This window comes from Heloderma suspectum, chromosome 2 (genome assembly GCF_057233095.1).
Source record: "Heloderma suspectum isolate Gila_16-S chromosome 2, 16-S_ref, whole genome shotgun sequence".
Classification (NCBI taxonomy): Eukaryota; Metazoa; Chordata; class Lepidosauria; order Squamata; family Helodermatidae; genus Heloderma; species Heloderma suspectum.
The window spans coordinates 263,451,038-263,470,311 of NC_139459.1; the positions used below are offsets into that span (position 1 = coordinate 263,451,038).

General features: G+C 42.8%; 1 protein-coding gene across 1 annotated transcript; it reads left to right on the forward strand.

Moving 5' to 3' along the window:
• The first annotated feature begins 4,314 nt into the window (after positions 1 to 4,314).
• On the forward strand, positions 4,315 to 11,446 carry WNT8A (Wnt family member 8A). Its single transcript, XM_084832416.1, has 6 exons — positions 4,315 to 4,385; positions 4,500 to 4,533; positions 4,731 to 4,869; positions 6,881 to 7,006; positions 7,644 to 7,786; positions 10,886 to 11,446. Exons 1-6 carry the CDS (start codon positions 4,315 to 4,317, stop codon positions 11,444 to 11,446), a joined length of 1,074 nt encoding a protein of 357 aa, XP_084688542.1.
• The last annotated feature ends 7,828 nt before the right edge of the window (positions 11,447 to 19,274 follow it).

Genomic DNA, 19,274 nt, shown 5'->3' on the forward strand with positions numbered 1-19,274 from the left:
AGGAAGTTTACTTCCTACACTTGCCTGTAGCTCCAGCCTTCTACTTGGGAACATACATACAGGTGAAGCAAAAGGTCTTTCTTAGTTCAGGATACACATTTGAACTTATACACCTAATACATTTCAAGTGTTGGATCAAAAGATGTTCGATTTATCGCCAAAGATTGGCCACTGCTAAGTGGTAGAGGTCTGCATGCCAAAAGTGCCAGGTTCACTCCAGAGTGTTTCCAATGGTAGGGCCGAGAAAGACCCTTGTCTGAAACCCCGAAGACCTGTTGTCAGTCAGTGCAGAGTCTATACTGAAGACAATACTGAGTTAAGTGGACCAGCTGACTCACAGGAAGTGTGTCAATTAGGAAAGCAATTTCCTATGTTCCTATGTCTTCATGAAGACATTAAAAAAAATGGGTTTGCAGCTATGAATTGTCACCATTAAAATTCTGACACAACTTACCTAGTCAAGTTAAGGCAATCATTGTTTTTGGCAAAAAATAAGCTGATATATAGTCCACAGATAATTTCAGGATTTCACACTCTCTCTCTTTTTTTTTAATGAACAGGCAGAGTAATCCTAAGTGGGGCCAGTGAGGACTGGAGTGGCAGATCTTCCACTGCACCCCAAGGGCAGAAGTGGGAAGGGGTGTTTTCGCTGAGGTTTTCAGACCAGTGGATCACTGTATTTTAAATACAAAGGGGGGAAATTAGCCACAGAGCTACAGACTGGGCCGATCTTGGGGGAATGGAGTCACTCTGGATTCAGTAGTTCCGAAGCGGGCTCATCCGTGTCCCTGGAAGGCCCCCATTTTAGGGCCGTATCCCAGCGATTGCAGCAGCAGCAATGGAGCTCAGCCTCCCCCCCCCCCCCAGCAGTAGAGTTAGGTTAGCCAGGTGTCCTCTTTTATAGAGGGACCTCCTCTATTTGAAGGGCTGCCAGAGGACCATCTTTTATTTGAAGGGGTCCTCTCCAATTCTGTCCTGTCCAATTCTGAATTAAAGATCCCATCACCAGTTAGCAACTGAAACAGCAGACTGAACAGGCAGGCACAGTTCACTTGGCCACAGTTCTCCACACGATGGTGAGATATACTGTATCTCTAATAATAATAATAATAAAAATAAAAATATCTAAATGTGCATCTATCAATCAATCATCCATCTATATCTATACAGTGCCGTATGCAATTCTGATGCAAATAACAGTCCTCTTTTGCCCTCTTTTTTGGTGATGCATTTCCTCGTTTTTGATGATTCATAAGTGGCTATCCTATGAAATATGAAAACTATTTTCAGGTTAGCAGTTGCATTTTCCTCAAGGCCTTTCTTATAAACAGAGGTCCTTTCCCCAGCTCCCTGGAAGGACAGCTATCTTCCCAGGATGTTAATGATTAAGAGAGTGACTCAGTGCAGGGTTTTGTCTTCCCTGCAGGAATATACTCACTTTGTCAAGGCTTCTATGCTCCTTACAAGGAATTTTGCATTCATTACATTCTCACTAACCCACCATTTTAATCCTCTGCTTGCAAATGTTTGCTTTGCCAGACTGGCTCCAGGTTTCCCTTTCACATGATCTTGGGTGATGATAAGTTCCTTCTATTGCTTGCAAATAAACTTGGAGTCAAGGGAGAATTGCCTTTCAGAGGGGTGTAGCCTTGGGCCTGTGTGACTTAAATCTTCTGCTGTGATATGGAATTGGTCTACCAAAACAGCTGGTTAAGCCCGCAATCCTATACACACTTATTTGGGAATAAGACTTATTGAACTCAGTGGAATTTATTTCTGAGTAGATGCACATAGGTTTGTACTGTTAATGTTTCACAGTTACCATGTTTTATTGGAAGGGGAATAAGCCATTTGATGCTCTGCTATCTATCATGAGAAACTGTCTTCTGTTTAAGGACTGATATATATCAGAGTTTAATTGCAGATATTCAGATCACTTTTTCTGGAGTCATTTCATGGAGGTCAAAGAGGTTACTCTAGAGTAAATAGTTTCAGGAGTGGTGTCAACCAAACCAAGTGTTACATTTAGTACTGGGTTCGAATCCTAACTGTCATTAGCTCAGTAGATGATCTTTGCCAAGTTGTTCTCCATCTCATTTTTCATCTGTAAAATGCGATTATAGTAATCCGTCACATATGTTTGTTGAGAAGATAAATGTGAAAGGGAAACATTGTCCACTATCAGCCTTAAATATAGGACAGACATTTAGTCACAAACAAATCATCCAGCTATCTGAAAGAAGGAATCTTAAAAACAGAGGTGAACTTTATCATGACATATCGGGCTAATTCAGTAGCAAGCTAACAAATAGAGCACTGACATACGCAGTCAAAAAAAGACTGTTATCCTGCAGAACACTCACCCAGGAAAGCAGATTGTCTCTAATGTTTACAACTTAATACAAAATCACAAATCGCAAAATAAACTAATGCTGCAATCCTATGTACATTTACTTTGGAGCAAGCCCCATTGAACAAATGGTACCTACTTCTGAGTAAACATGCATAGGATTGTGCTCTGAAACCACTTTCTCCCCCAGTCTAGGTTCTTCATGGACCCAGAAGATGGATGGTTTATTGCATAATGAGAGTAATAATCCCAGTTTTTTTGGCTTATGCTGAAGAAAGTCCATTGACTTTATTACAGTTACTTCTGCTTTAGATTTTTGTATACAAGGTGAAAATTCTTTGAACTTCAAGACTCTCTGCTACTCCCATCATTAAAACACAGGTGGAATCTACACATAGCAGTTATACCGTTATCATACTGTTATCATAACTATTGGTGCCCATTAGTGTCATGTGTACCAGTAGTTATGATAAAGGTATGATAACGGTGTAACCACTATGTGTAGATTCAGCCACAGTTAAAGTTAGTGAACGGAGGTGCTTGTGCCCACTTTTCCTGGCTGAGATCCAGGGGCGCAGCCAGGGTGAGACCTTGGGACCCCATTCCAGGGCTGTAGAGCCCATAAATGACCACCAAGGGAGCGGCAGGTGGTGAGGGCATCAGGACAGCAGAAACAAACTCAGTTTTATTCCCACACTCATGGTGGTGCTAGGATTTAAGACAGTTTAAAATGCAAAACGGCACATGCTCTGAGTATTATTTTTTTTTTCATCAGGGTTGGGAAACAGTTTTGCTGTTGTTTTTGCTGTAACATATCAAGAATGTAGAAGTAGTTGGAAAGCATGGAAGGGCGGTTGGAGGGAGAACAGAAATGTCTGTTGTGTGCTTCACAACTGAAGTAATACACATGGCCCTGTGAAAAGGGAGCCCGTAAACCCATTATACCCAGTATCTAAAATTGCCTAGCTGTCCCACTGCTAAGATCCTGTGCCCTTAGCTACTTCACGATGAGCAAGAATTCACAGGTAAAACTAGGGTTGCTGGGAGCTCTGCCAAAGCAGGTGCTTACACTTTTAAAGCTTCTAAAGGTGCAATCCTATGCATGTTTAGACAGAAAAAAGTGCTACAACTCCCAGCATTCCCCAGCCAGGAATGCTGGGAGTTGTAGGACTTTTTCCATGTCTAAACATGCATAGGATTGCACCCTAAGGCACCAAGTAGGGACACTACTTTCAGTGTCGTGAATTCTCATCTCTGTTGACACATCCTCAAAACACTCCCTTTGGATTGGTTCACAATGGCTATTGGGATTTAATTGGAATGAACAACTTAATCATTGTGATAATTGTCCGACTTTTCCCATACAGCCAAAAATGACAACCTGATCGCTGAGGAGAGCATCAGGATGGCTGAAGCAGTGCGAGACCTTGATGAAGGGAAGGGGTTTTTTTGTTTGTTTCAAGGGAGAAAGTAAGTGCACCTCTGCTACAGGCAAAGAGCTCCCTTAATAGCATCAAAAGTTCTCTATTGTTAAGCAAGTTTGCTCTTCATCAGGAAGGATCACCAGAGAGATTCAGAAGGCAACTGACCCCCTGCCTTTTGAAGTACATCATGAGGCGGCTCCTTTTGCTATCTTGTCAGCCATTGGTTCAGAAGCTCTTTCATCACTGGATAACAAATGAATAATGGTTTCTGCCCTCCAGGAGTTCACCTTATAAATAACTGAGATGCTCTAACTTTCCTTAGACTTGCATCTGAAGAAGGGGCCTTTCTGGTCCATGAAAGCTTATGCCAGAACAACTGTAACTGTAAATTTTTTCTCCTTCTGATTTCTCTGTTGGTCTCTCGGTTGGCATAGAAAAAAGAGGGGTCTCGCTCTTTTTCTCATCTAGAAAAGCCTATAGTGTGTGTGTGTGTGTGTGTGTGTGTAGCATTTAAGCCAGCTAGTAGAATACAGATTCACCATGAAGAGAACCATCTTTATCATCCTTACTGCAGCTGGAATATTCAGTGGTATTTTCAACACATCTGCATGGTAGGAATTCAAGCCTCATCAAAACACCAGTTGTGTTTTATTTTTGTTTTTAAGGGATGGCCTTAAAATGCTGTACAGTGAGGTGTTTTATTACTTCTTCTCCTTTTCCTTTAGGTCAGTGAACAACTTTCTGATGACAGGACCCAAGGTAATTATTAGTTTTCCAGAGTATTGTGAGTTTAAATAGCTTTCAACATAGTCTGCTTTAATGAGGAACCACTTCCACTAATATGTTTATGGAGCTATGACTCTCTATGCAGAATACAGGGAAACTGAATACAAATGGGTGTGTTTCAAGGGTGTTTTGGAGTTTGGAGAAAAAAAATACTTTTTTTTCTATGAAAGGCGTATTTGACATATTCTGCCAGTGTGGCTGCTGGTGCTCAGCTTGGAATTGAAGAATGTAAGCATCAATTTCACTGGGAACGCTGGAATTGTCCAGAGAGTGCACTCCAGCTCTCTACTCACAACAAACTTAGAAGTGGTAAGTGGATTTAAATATGGCCTTTCCTATTGACAGGTCAGTTTGGGTTGTGTAGTGAGCAAGCTATGTAGAGGAAATGTGCAAGTGGTACAGGCAACCTACATCCTGGGCTTCAGTGTGCCAGAGGCTCACCAGAACTATGCTCTGGCTTCTGTTTCCTATGCCAGGATTTGACCCTGAAATATGTGAAGAAATTAAGAGATGAAAAATGCTCTTGAATGCATCCAGAGTTTTGTTTTATTGCTTGCTTGTTTGCCCATATATCCTGTGCTTCTTTGAAAGTGCTCAGGGTGGCATACAAAGTTCTTTCTCCCCCTTTCTCCTCCCAACAACCCTGTGAGGTAGGTTAGGTGGTAAGGAAGGACAGGCCAAAGGTCATCCACTGAGTTTTATGGCTGTGGGTAATTGGACCAGGGTCTCCCTACTCCTAGTCCAATATCCTAACCACCATGCTGGCTTTCATTTTCCCCACCACTGGAAAAAGAGAAGGAGCCCCACACATCAGGGTTTAGGGGAAGTGCTTTCAGATCAGAAGGCTTCTTTCCAGACAAACTTGAGCCCCTCTGTCTTTTTTCACCTAGAAATCAACGACTGTTTTCATCCAAGTCTATTTATTTATTTGTTTATTTACGCAAACAACAACCACAACTTGTGCACAAGTGCCATACAAATTCAAACTGAATAAGTAAGTAGCCAACCTCCAGGAGAACAATTATATAGTAGAAAACAATGGCACACACAGCGCAATCTATACAGTCTACTCAGAAGTAAGACCCACTGAGTTTAGTGGGGCATACTCCCAAATCAGTGAGTAAAGGATTGCAGCCTCAGCAATACTAAAATGAATATTAGCATTAGGTAGATGCTAATTTACCTTGGTAAGTTCTCTTTCCATCATTTAAAATAGGAATTTCAGTGTACTATCCAAAAATGGACACGCCAATACTGTAAGATCTGGCATTAAAGGAAGACAGTGGACATTGTAGATTTACCAACCAAATAACTGAGTTGGAAAGTGGTGGTCATGGACTCCTGTTTTTGTGTTAACGGATGCTTTGCTTATATGTATAGTATATATCCCATGATACTTTGTTGATAGTAATATACAGACCACGTGTTGTCCAGGAAATAAAAATTGATCTAGGCCTTATTGCTAAGTGCTATGTATTAGCACACAAGTTGCAGTAGATTTATACAAGGGATTGAGAGTCCAGGATAAAGGTAAAAGATGGATTAACAGACTGTAAGCAAGTATATTTGAAAGTCCCCATTGGGTCTTATTTCCTTCTTAAATTTGCATAAGAGTTGCAGCCTCTTATGAACTGACAGCATTTTCACCAAGAACATGGTTTGATCTGTCTGTGTCCTTACATACTCTAAGCTCATGTTTAGGACATTGGCACATTGGTACGAAAAGGGGAACAATTGTAGAAGTTTGGGTACTTTGTTGAAATCACAGTCTCTGCAAGAAAACTCTTTTTAAAGTTTTCTTATTTAAGAAAAATAAGAAGTATAGTTTGACTGCAATTCTATACCTACTTACCTGGGAGCAAACTCGGTTGACCTCAATGGGATTTATATCTGAGTTGACAAGTATAGGATGCACTATTAAAGATGATAGATAGATGGATGGATGGATGAATGGATGGATGGATGGAATTCAGAACACCTTAACATACCTAACAAATAATAATAATTACAAAATAAGAACAGCTTCTTATAGTGGGGGGGCGCATGACTGATCACACCTCCACACTTAATATTTTGGGTGCCCCCTTCGCATTCCTTATCATACCATACAAGTTTGCAGAAAGAGAAAATTAAAAGATCTGTTTTGTAGTCTGATTTTTTTGGACCTTTTATTACATCCTTTAATACCTTGAGAATGAATTGGCTTATGCAAAACTGTCTTCTCAGTCAGCTCTGATGGAACTGACATGAGGGAGTTTGGTGTGGATGAAATATAGAGGGATTATTTGTTCTTGATACTAATGACTTTTTTTTCTTCCAGCTACCAAGGAGACTTCTTTTGTTCATGCCATCAGCTCAGCTGGAGTAATGTACACTCTCACCAGGAACTGCAGCATGGGTGACTTTGACAACTGTGGCTGCGATGACTCAAGAAATGGACGCGTAGGTGAGCTTGGGTTTTCTTGGGAAGAATGGCTTAATTCTCCATGGGAAAAAAACAAAAATAGCACTGCTGCTCCATGAGAAAAAAAAATCCACAGTTGAGCAATACCAACCAAAATTCCACAAAAATGTGCAGGCTTTTGAGTTCTTCAGAACTCTTCTTTGGGATCCACTATTTTTTGTACCACCTAGCTTGATGAAGAGTTCTGGAGAACTCGAAAGCTTGCACATTTTTGTGGAATATTGATTGGCCTTAATAAAGGTATTCCCCAGCTGTAGACTTTGGCTTTTTATTCTCCATTGAGTTCATTATAGCCTTCACACTTCTAGATGGCAGAATCTCACTGTCCATGTTTTGGGCTGTTTCTAGGTGCTAGTCTGACTTCTCAGCATCACAAGGCCAAATTTAACCTAAAAATCTGCACATGTTCTTAACTATCACAGAAACTACTACTCAAATATAGTTCTTGCCCCCCACCCTCTCTCTCACTCACCCCCACACTCTTCTCTGCCAATCCAAAATAGGCTATGCTTTGATTTCCCTGTTTCTTTTGCCATTTCTCCCTTCAGTCAAATCCACTTCTATTCTAAGATTCAGCCCAGAACAAACTGGAAATTATACCATTTTTTTTCTCCCCCAGGTGGAAAAGGATGGATCTGGGGAGGTTGCACTGACAATGTGGAATTTGGTGAAAGAATTTCCAAACACTTTGTGGATGCTTTGGAGACAGGAAAAGATATCAGAGCTCTAATTAATTTGCACAATAATGAGGCAGGGAGAGTGGTAAGTCAAAGATGTGTCATCTTACTTTGAAAAATACTTCTTTTGGAACTGGCAAACATGCACTAGTCTGAAATACTACAGAATTGTCCTTTAGGCTGGGCTTTCCTAAATGAGCCATCCTGCTGACTCCATGGGACTGGCTGTGCTAGCAAGGGTTGCTCAACTTGAAGGAGTTACCTTATCAGGCCCTAAGGGGGAGTTGGTGATTAACTAACCTACCTTTTATTTTCAGAAATAAAGATGAGGCTTAACTAGCCATTTTAAACAGAACAGTGGCTCCTAAATTGCTTTAAAACTACTGCCTTGAATGTATTAATTTAAAACAATTACAATTATGTCCATTTTTATTCCAATGTACAAAACAAGGAGATATGGTAACAAACTAAATTAAGAAGTACCCAGACATAAATGTTGCTGCAAGGCACATGTCTAGCAGGCTTTTACACTACTGGGAAGAATGGTTGCCTCTTCTCCATTAGAATCTAGCACAGGGGTCCCTAAATGTTTTGGACCTGTGGGCACATTTGAGAATTTGAGTAAGTCCTGTGGGTGCCACCACAAAATAGCTCCCATGGAGGATGTGGCTAGTGACATAATAGCTGCTGTGAGGGTCTGGCCAGTCAAAAGAGGGGTGTGTGTGTTGGGGGGAAGGAAATAGCAAGGCTAGAGGTTGGGAAAGGAAAGGAAAGGTTCCTCCTGTGCAAGCACCGCGTCATTGCTGACTCCTAGAGGGACACCGCTTGCGCTGGCGTTTTCATGGCAGACTGTAGCAGGGTGGTTTGCCATTGCCTTCCCCAGTCGTGACTACCTTTCCCCCAGCAAGCTGGGTCCTCATTTTACTGACCTCGGAAGGATGGAAGGCTGAGTCGACCTGGGAGGGGGAAATAGCCAGGCAAAGGGGCAGAGGGGAGAGAAAGAGCATGGCAAGGAGTAGGAAGGAACAGCAAGGTAAAGAAGTGGGGGAGAGAAATAGCAAGATAAAGGGGTGAGTGGGACAGGAAGAGCAAGGATAGAGGCTAGGAAGGGAGAGAAAGAAGAAGGCTAGGGCTGGGGAAGGGAGAGAAAAGTGAGGTAAGGGGTTGGGTGAAGAGAAATAGCAAGGCTAGAAACTGGGAGTTTCTGAGATACAGAGAGAGAGCGAGAGCAAAGGGGAAAGGTCTATAGGGATGGAAGGAGTCTGGGTGGGCCAGGAAGCCAGTCTTTCCTTCTCTTCCTGCCCGCTGAGCAGCTGATCAGCAGCAGGTTCAGGAACTGAAAGGAGAGCCTGGCACCCTAACATTTTTAAAGTTTTATATTACAAATAAATTTGCGAAGGGAGCAGGGAGTGGAGAATTTTGTGGATGCCTCCCCCCCCCCCCCAGCACCATGTTGGCGATCCTGACCAAACAAATGTTTTCTAGTTCTGGCTTTCTCTGACTCTGGTTCAGCTAGTGGCTTTGGACAAGCCCCATAATGTCTCCTTGTCACTTTTGTTTTCAAAACAAGAACTTAGATGATAATTTAAAGAGAGAAGTGATCAGTCCTGTTTGTTCTGTGTTATTCAAGTGATGGGAATTTTAAAGAAACAGTCTATTTTAATCAGTGTTTATAAATGACAGAAAGTTTAACAAATGGTTACGATGAGCACATTTTTCTATAGGGTATAGGGACACTAACTAACTAGCATCCTATACATTCCCAACACAGACACTTGTCAGTATTGAATATCTTGCTGGATTAAAAAGTCAAACTGCAGTTTTATGCACACTTCACCGGGAGTAAGCTGCATCGAACACAGGAATGTACTGTTTAATAACATCCATGGGATCAAGCTGCATGCTTCCATCTATAACAATTCCACATGTCTTATGAATTAGGCCCATGGGAGGAAAAACGGAATAATAGCTGATGATTTTAAGGTGTGGGTGGTTTCTGGCAGTATTATGCCTAATCTCTGTCGCCCAAGCCCTTCATCAGCATCTGGCATGGTGGGCAAATGCCAGGGCTCACCACAGCTGGTGCCAATTTCCGGAATACCCTTTACATTAAAAAAAAAAGTTCTTAGGGCAACAGTGCTCAGCCCAGCACTGTGAAGAGCAGCTCCAGTCAAGGCTGCAGCCTCCTCCTCCATTTCCCAGAATGCCTCTGAGCCCAACTAGGGCTTTGGCATTGACTGCAGTAGCTTTACCTGATGCTTCCCTTCTCAGCGCCAGGCTGAATGCAGCCACCCTTTCTTGCCACTGCCACCCATTGCCACCTGCTTCTGCCTGGAGGCTTACTTTAGGAGGCCCACCAGGATGGCCAATGTGGGTGGGGTGGGGCAGGGTGGATAGCATCTTGCCCAGGGCCCCCTCAAAGCTAGTGCCAGTCCTTCCATCACCCCTCCTCTTCTTTATGCTTGGGACTGTGTGCTTTTTTTTTTTTTTAATGTAGAGTCATGTGCTTTAAAATGCTTTGCCCATTGGTCCTCACAGCAACATTACGAACGTTCCCATTATTCCTGTGTAAGCACATGCGGCCACAATTCCAGTTGGGATCACGGGGCTCATGGAACGGGGGTGAAACCTCTCCCCCACCCGTTCCCCCCAAAATTCCACACACACCCCTGGCTGCAGCGGGATGGAGCAGGTGGTTAAAAAAATAAAAACAGCCTCCATTAGAGTCAATCGAAGAGGATAGAATTGGAAGTGGATAGAATTTTTCAATGGAAAAATGGTGGGGGGAGGTTTAAACCCCCTCTCCTGGAGTCCCATGGTCCTGATCCGAATCAGGACAGCATGTGCTTGCACATAAAGTAAGTAAAACGATCATACATAGCTATACTGTATAAACAGCTATATTTAGCTATACCATGCATAGCTATACTCTATAAATAAATAAATATTCCCTTTTTAGAACTCTCATTCCTCTTTGTTGACTGTTAAATACTGTTTTTATGGTGTGCTGCTTTTATTATTGGATTTTTTTTTGTTAAATTGGTTTATAAATGGAATAAATAAATAAATAAATAAATACTACATGTGATTAGGAGAATATTTGGTTTGGTCTTAAATGGAAATGGAATTGTTCTGGGCTGTGATTTCCTGGTATTCCTAATTGCTCTTCTGTCACTCCTCCAAGGCAGTAAAAACAACCATGAAGAGGACTTGCAAGTGTCATGGGGTATCTGGGAGCTGCAGCATTGAAACCTGTTGGCTCCAGCTTGCAGAATTTCGAGAAGTCGGAAATTACCTGAGGGCCAAGTATGATCAGGCTCAGAAGCTAGAGATGGACAAGAGCAGGACGAGAGAAGGAAACAGTGCAGAGAGTCGTGGGCCTACATCCCGGCCCTTTAGCACTGTGCCAGGCACTGAACTTGTCTTCTTGGAGGACTCTCCCAACTACTGCATCAGAAACCTCAGCTTGGGCCTCCATGGCACCGAGGGACGGGAGTGTCTGCAGAGTAGCCAGAATGTGACCCAGGGGCAGAAGCGGAATTGTAAGAGGCTCTGTGGGGAGTGTGGGCTGAAAACAGAGCAGAAACGGACAGCAATGGTCACGAGCTGCAACTGCAAGTTCCAGTGGTGTTGCACGGTGAAATGTGAACAATGCAAACAAGTGGTCACCAGGCATTATTGTTCCCGACGAGAGAGATCTTCTTTCAACAACGCCCGGCGGCGGAACAGGGGACATGGGAGATAAATAAGTAACTCCTCTCTAACCACTGCCTATGACTGTTTTCCAGCGGACTGATCCAAAGGGTCATCTTATTAATTTCTTAGCTGATCACCACATTTCAGGCATCCCTCCCCCCTCCACCTCCTTGGAGCATTCAGAAAAGCTTTATCTATTTATCTGGATCATGCTCACCCAAGCCGTTCTGCTTGAAAAGCTTTCCTTTTTGATAGTACTACATGCAAAAGTCTGAGGCCAGATTCCAGTGTTGCCACAACTACATTTGTGAAGCCACACTTCCCGCACTGCCTAGGGCTGGTTCACAAAGCCAGTCTTCCCTATATAGAAACAGCGGCAGCCCCTTGGCTTCAGGTATGCCTACAATCTCCTGGAGAACTGTTAGCGTGAGATCTGGGTTTTATGTGGATGCAGCCACAACTATTCCAGTCATTGTGGCAGATAGGAAGAAAACCGCCTGTTCGCCTAGACATGCTGGCTGCCTTGCGCATAGTTCATGCTGATATTTTCTCCTGTGATTGCAGTGCCACAGCCATTTGTGCACAGGGAAATCTGAACAGGTGAACTGCTGCACAGATTTGCAGCCCCCGCATGATGGCATCAAGGGAAGGGCTGGGCAACTTGTGGCCATCCAGATGTTTTGGGCTACAGCTCCCATCAGCCCTTGCCAGCACAGCCAATGGTGAGGGATGATGAGAATTATGGGCCCGAACACCTGGAGAACCACAAGTTGCCCACCCGTATGGGATCCAAAACAATGCAGACTTGATAGACGTTGTGTTTTCCACAAACTTGATTTTTCGACAAGCTAGATCCATCCTGCATTTTACCCCTGCAGACAATAAAGTTCCATAAAAATCATACCACTCAAGTAGCACCACATGATGGGACTGTATTAATTGTTGGAATGATCCTTACATATGCCATTTTTAAAATTCTGGAACGCATCCTATGAAGTCCATAGAAATTCTGAGGCCCAGAGAGCAGTATCCAATGGGGCTGCTCCACCTCTCCTGGTTCTGTTGCACTCACTGGAACCACTGCTTGTGCGATGGGGCTTTGGTGACCTCCGCTGACCTGCCTTGTTCCGGAAATGATCGTTTCTACTTGTTTGGGGTCATTTTTAGAACCTTAAAAGCACCACTGTGCAAGCAGTGGGTCCTGTGAGCACATGGGTACAATAAGATGCTACCCACTATATGGGTGACTTAGATCTGTCCTTCTGTAGAAAGTGTAAGAAGTAGAGGGTTCTGCAAAGTGCTGTACACACATGGTTTGTAAATATATATACATATATGTGTGTATATATATATATATATATATATTTAATGTGAAACATATGCACTTTTTTATCGGAAGAGTTTAGAGTCAGGGGTCTAGTTGTCACTGAGGTGCAAAAATGTGCCTGGGCTGTACCACTTCAGGCTACAAATAGGGATGGAATGCTTCTCCATACTCCACCTTCCACACTCACAATATTCATTCCATATAGAAAACTAGATATCATAGAAAAAGGTTCCTAGTTTAGCCTTTTCTCAGAGTGCTACTTTTCTATACACAAGATGTGTTTTTACGTGGAAGAGCATTCACTCATGTGAGCTCCTACCTGGTGTCTGAAATGGCACCACCCAGGCACAGTTTTACTATCTCAGTATGAAGTATGCCTTGGTTTCCCACAGTTAGAACACTACTACTTTTTTTTTCACCGCAAGGGTAACTTTGGTCAGTCCTTATATGCTTTACACACAATGTGTTTTAAAGCTGCAATTCTATACACCAGCAGTAGGCAACATGGTGACCTCCAGATGTTTTGCGCCACAACTCCCATCAGCCCCAACCATCATGACTGAGAGGAATGGATGATGGAAACTGTAGTCCGAAATTTATGGAGGGCACCAGGTTGCCCACCCCTGCTACACCACTTCCCGGGGAGTAAATTCAATTGAATTCAGTGGGGTTGACTTCTGAGTAGACATGCATAGGATTGCACTGTAGTTGTGCTTTTCCCAAAATCATTTGTCAGCAGGTAACCGGTCAACTTTAATTTTCTGTATTAGAATGAAGTGGTGTGTTTCATCGTGTGCCACCTAAAATTGTAATAAATTAAGCTATTAAGAAGTCAGTGCTTTTTTGATGCTGATTGATTTGTACGGTTTTGAAGTGATAATTATAAGACAAGTGATGCTGAGGCTTATTTTGGATAACCTTTTTCAATAAAGTGCTTTAAAGACAGTGGATGTTTTATTGTTAAAGCTGATAAAAGTATGGTTTGTGTGTGTGCTTTGTGTGAGTATTTGTGTAAAATTAGAACTTTTTTAAAAAGAAAAAGGAAAAAGAGGGTTGCTACCGGGTTGATCAAATAGACCACAAGATAAGCTAGGAACTGACTTCAGCAGTCTCTTTTTCTCGCATACATAAGCTGGGCAAAAAATCAGGTTGCAAAGGTTGGTCTAGTAAAGTAAATTTCCCTTGTCACTTTAATTTGTCTATTGTCTAATGGTCTCCAAACAATGAAAGCCCAGATTGTGTTTGATGTGGTAAATATCAGGGCTTGTTGCAAAATTCTTTATTCTAAGGAACAAGATTAACCCTTTGAACTAGCGAGTATGAGTGAAAACTTGGAGGCAGTTGTGAATGTGTCTGTGGGCTCCCTGCTGTTTACTCCTATAAACAACCTGATGGCTTGCATTCCTGGGAGGGTGAGAGGAGCCACTGGCTACAGTCATACTGGCTTCTTGCTTAAATGTGTATTCCAAATCTCATCCTACCTGGGCTCAGTTTGATATTTTGCTGCCTTAACAGGCTAATGATGCCAACAAAGGATTTGGTAATTTTCCCAACAGGGTTTGTTAGTCATTCCATTGCCCATGTTAGATATTTGATAGATATGTGTCAAGAATCAAACAGCTGGAGTTACTTGACAAGTCCTCAAATTCTCCTTTTCCTCAAGGGCTCTCAGATTCATCTTATTTTAAGGTAGGTCTGAAGTGAACATCACAGCTCCACAACCAATGGATGACATCTGTTACTGGCTCCAGGATGTCCCATGTTTCTAAAATGCTGATCCAGTGCAAGGTTACCACCTGGCTTGTATTCAATCAGCCTGACTTGTTTTTCTGCCTCCTGCATGGCTTCCCCACCCCCACCCCTTAGCTTGCCCTCGGTGATAGCCAGTGGGTAACTGTCAAATACGCAAGCACTCAAAATGGAAGTGATTCGCCCCAATGTCCACCAAATCTGGGGAAAGTGGCAGCTTTGATTTGATTTTGAACGAATCTGTGCAGCCAAAAATATTGCCTTACAATGCAGTTTTTAATTTAGTAATGGCAACTTCCCAGCAAACCATCCTATTCCAAAATGGGGCTAGGATTCCATAAGGAAGTTCCTCCTACAGGTATGATACATGCCATGGCAGGAGGATGCTTCTGCCCTAGCATGCTGGTGATGTGCCAGTGCCACCTACTATCACAAACCACAGGTGTGGTTATGGTGCACTTCATTATTTCTCTTCTTCATCGATATTCACTACTTTACAGCTTCTTCCCCTCACCCTTTGCTCCGCAGCCCATTGCTTTCCAGCTGGAGTCCTTTAGCTCCAGGTCTGCATATTGCTGGCGGGGGAGGACACAGGCAAGTGGACCATGTAAGAGATCATTGGGGTGCAAATCAGAAAACAAAAGCTGGCCCTCTTCAGAAAAAGATAGTATGACCCTATTGGATCTGTAATTTTTGTTAATAATTAAGAGTGAAACTGAGTCCCCTGGACTGCAAGGAGGTCAAATCAGTCAATCCTAAAGGAAATCAACCCTGACTGCTCATTGGAAGGACAGATACTGAAGCTCAAATATTTTGGCCACCTAATGCAAAGAGAAAGCTCCCTGGAAAAGACCCTGATGCTGGGAAAGATCAAAGGCAAAAGGAGAATGGGACGGCAGAGGATGAGATGGCTAGATAGCATCACCGATGCAATGAATATGAGCCTGAGCACACTCCGGGAGAAAGCAGAGGACAGGAAGGCCTGGCGTGCTATGGTCCATGGGGTCACGAAGAGTCGGACACGACTTAATGACTGAACAACAAGAGTTAAACTAAACATTACAAGAGACACAGAGCTACCTTGACCCTTGTTTGGCAATGGTTAGTGCAACCCAAGTCATGGGGCCATGTTACTGGGGGTGCTTCCAGATGACGCTTTTATCGTACCATCGGCCTGCCTCATTCACAGAGTTTTATTGGAGGTCTACAAGACGACATCTTCCACTCATAACTCTCCTGTGTTTTCCCATTGCATCTATCCATTAAGACAGAATAGCTACACAATGCCTTGCAATCAGTGGCACTAGGAACATGGGTAGGAGGACTCATGTCCTCCTTATGGATTTCCCACAGGCAGCTGGTTAGTCACTGCATGAACAGAATGCTGAACTAGATGGACCACTGGTCTAATCTAGCAGGGCTCTTCTTATGTTCTCTTTTTGGAAGGACCCTGATTATCCCTGCCTGTACTGCAACCAGCCAATTATCTTTGCAGGATAGGTGGCACACAAAATTCACAGTGTGATGATGTCATTGTCACACATTTTATTATGTTATATGTTGCCATGTGGAGGGGAGAATGAAGAAGAGGGATGCCAGCAGCTTCACCTTTCTCACAACATTGAATTCTGACCCAAGAAAGGGGAATATAGTGTAGTCACACCTAGAGTATGTGGTTTGGATGTGGGAAACTCAGCTCATCCGTTCAGCTCACTGAGTCACCTGGGTAAGTCACAATATTTCTGCCTCAACCTACCTCAGAAAGTTGTTGTGAGGCAAACATGCTGTTTTGTGCTCCTTAGAAGAAGAAAAGAAGAAAGGCCCTTGCGGCATATACCTATGAAACAAGTGGGCTTCAACAGAAGATAGATACTACCATTCTTTGGAATGCCATCTTCAGTTTACAAACAAAATATTATTGTTCCAATATTATTCACCTAGACAACTGCAGCTCATCACATGCAATAAGGAATCGCAGGACCTGAGAAACTTCTAAATCTATCACTGGGCAATCCGGTTTCTTTATAAACTAGGATAGTATCACTTAATTTTAATAACAGTCCTGCCAACTACTGTCATGTATACAAGATGTTATACAGTAGGAGACTGGTAGGCTAAAATCCCAGCTGGTGCATAAAATGGGCCCCCTGACCGAAGTTTTTATGAAGACTGGGGGCCATTAAAAAAAAAAACAACATTCCACCAATAAAGTAAAATTTTGCAGTAAGAGAAAAAGTTTACCTCCCCAAAAGCTCTATATACTATCCATATGGGGCTTAGTTATGCCTGTAAGGGTGCAATGCTATGCATGTTTGGACAGAAAAAAAGCCCTGCAACTCCCAGAATTCCCCAGCCATTCTAAGAATTGTAGGACTTTTTTCTGTCTAAACAGGCATAGGATTGCACTGTAAAGAAATCATGTATACATCCTTCTGTTTTTTGTTCTTATTGTGGGCTTGGATGAAATGAGTACTAACTAGACCCTGAGTGTAGCATGATTGAACCCAACATTTTGCACAGCTGATATTCCTCAAAGAAACTATTTGAAAGGAGCAAATGGAACATCTCTAGGAGTGAGAGAAAACTATCGAGTGATGTTAGCAGTCTTATTCATACATCACTATCATTTCCATTCACACAAACCGCTTGCAGGATCTACTAAGGAACGAGGTCATTGACTTTCTCACACGATCAAGAGCTGGGATGAATAGTTAGAGAGGCAGAATAGTTTCCAGGTATGTCATAGTTATTCCAGCACAAAAGAGAATGGCATAGTAAGAACCTCAGAACTGCTCTGCTGAAGGCCCAGCTAGGCCCAGCATTCTGCTTCAGTTTCCAGGAGCAACCAGCCATATATGGCTATTGCAATAGCAAATGCATCAAACATTAGAGCCCCTATGATGAAACAGTGCTCCACTGACTTCCATGGGGCTGGATGAAATAATGGAACAGTATCCTGAGAGGGATACAATTTGAGCCTGTAGCTGTATTGATCAAGTGGAGGCAATAGGAGCCCTGTGGGAACAGGAATTGATCCAATGATACAGCTGTTCTTCTGGGCTTGAATGGGAATGGGTGTATTACACAATCAGTCTTCCCCCTGTTTACATGGATAGTTATTACAGAATATTGTCTAGGTTGCATTTGTCTTCAGGGTTAAATCAAAGGTGAGATCTCAGTTCTTACCTCACCTGTGTGAGTAAGATGGGGCTTATGGCACATTATAATATCAGGGCAAGTGATTGCATGAATATTGCCTGGCCAAGGCACTAAGGATGTAGGTGATCTGTGCAAGGGAGCATAGGAGATTGCTGCTATTATTTGCATAAGAAGGCCAGTAAGCCAGTACAGTAGCTGGTATTTCTTCTCTTGTGATCCTACCCACTGATATGGACCATCTGTTGGGGGAACAGGACTACCCCTGATTAACAATCCATAGTTTAACTAAAAGAATGTCATTTCAGAAGATTCATTTCTGCTGTCAACAAGCATCCTGCTATATGCATTCTAGATTTGCTCCTTGATGCTGATGACCCACTAACCACCTTAGTGTAGGGACAGAAGAATGTATTTTTACACCATTCATTTCCTGCATTTCCACATGGGGTTGGCAATTGTATGAAGTGAATATTATGGCTCTCAATGCAAAGGCTCTCCATCACTCAAGCTGACATCTCCTCTCTTGAAGAGAATAAGTGACCTTTTCATATGCAGCTTAACTAGCGGGTCACACCACAACTAAATTAGGAAAAGCCATGGGTCACATCAATTCCTTGAGGCCTTCAAAACAAAAGTGAGAGGCTCTTTTCAACTTGCAAAAATCTTCCTTAACATTACAAAGTTAGGGGGCCATAATGGCTGTTTTGATGGCCTCTTTCCTCCATGTGTCAGAAGTGGGTGGACAACACAACACAAAATGGTGGCCAGGAGTAGTTATCTGCTGTGCAGGATTTTGAGAATCGTTCAAGAAACATTTGATAATGATGACCAAACATAACTCACATTCATGAGGTTGTTGTGAATGCTGACAAAATAGACTTAAAAGAGGATAATAAAATATAACATCTTCTCAAAATGTGCAGTGAACCCTGATGGAAGAGTGGGATATGAGACAAGCCCAGTCTCACCCTTGGTGTATTCAACTAACACTCAGAACAGAGCCTATGCACATACATCTGTATGCACTTAGTGCTTTCACTATGTCAGCCTTCCCCAACCTAGTGCTTTCCAGATTTTGCCGACTTCAGCTTCCATAAGCCCCAGCCAGAATTGCCAATGGACAGGAATCCAGGGAGTTATCATCCAAAACATCTCGAGGGCACCAGGCTGGGGAAAGCTGCACCAATCTATATGACTGGTAACCCTGAAGAAGTAGGATTTGCAATTGTGCAGACTGGGGTACCTTCTGCACATAGTATGTACATAGGTTCTCTTCTGGTCTTCAGTTAAAAGTATATAAGTTGAGGGCAGGGACAGCCTACACAATCCCACTTCCCTCTATTTGTGTTCACATTACACATTGTGGAAGTCTAAAAAGAGCTCTTATATGTCATACACATGGAGATGTCTCATGTTCTTTCCATGGTCAGGGTCTCTCAAGAGGGTTAAGAAGAAGGATCTGGATGTCTGTAGGATTGGGACTTTTTTCCATGAGCAGATTGGGCCACTTTATCTGACTGAGTATAGGTTGGAATGGCCAACCTGAGGTCTCTTCTCAAAAGTCAGCGAGAGTAGGGAAACCAAGTGTGGAATGAGAAGCATGATTGGCAGGGTCAAAGAACTAAGGGAAGTCTTGCAGAGT

Excerpts from the sequence above, each read along its gene's own strand:
- WNT8A (XM_084832416.1), top strand. The coding sequence starts at position 4,315 with ATGAAGAGAACCATCTTTATCATCCTTACTGCAGCTGGAATATTCAGT. Across the intron at positions 4,534-4,730 it reads TTCTGATGACAGGACCCAAG|GCGTATTTGACATATTCTGC; the intron begins GTAATTATTAGT and ends TTTCTATGAAAG. Across the intron at positions 7,007-7,643 it reads CTCAAGAAATGGACGCGTAG|GTGGAAAAGGATGGATCTGG; the intron begins GTGAGCTTGGGT and ends TTTCTCCCCCAG.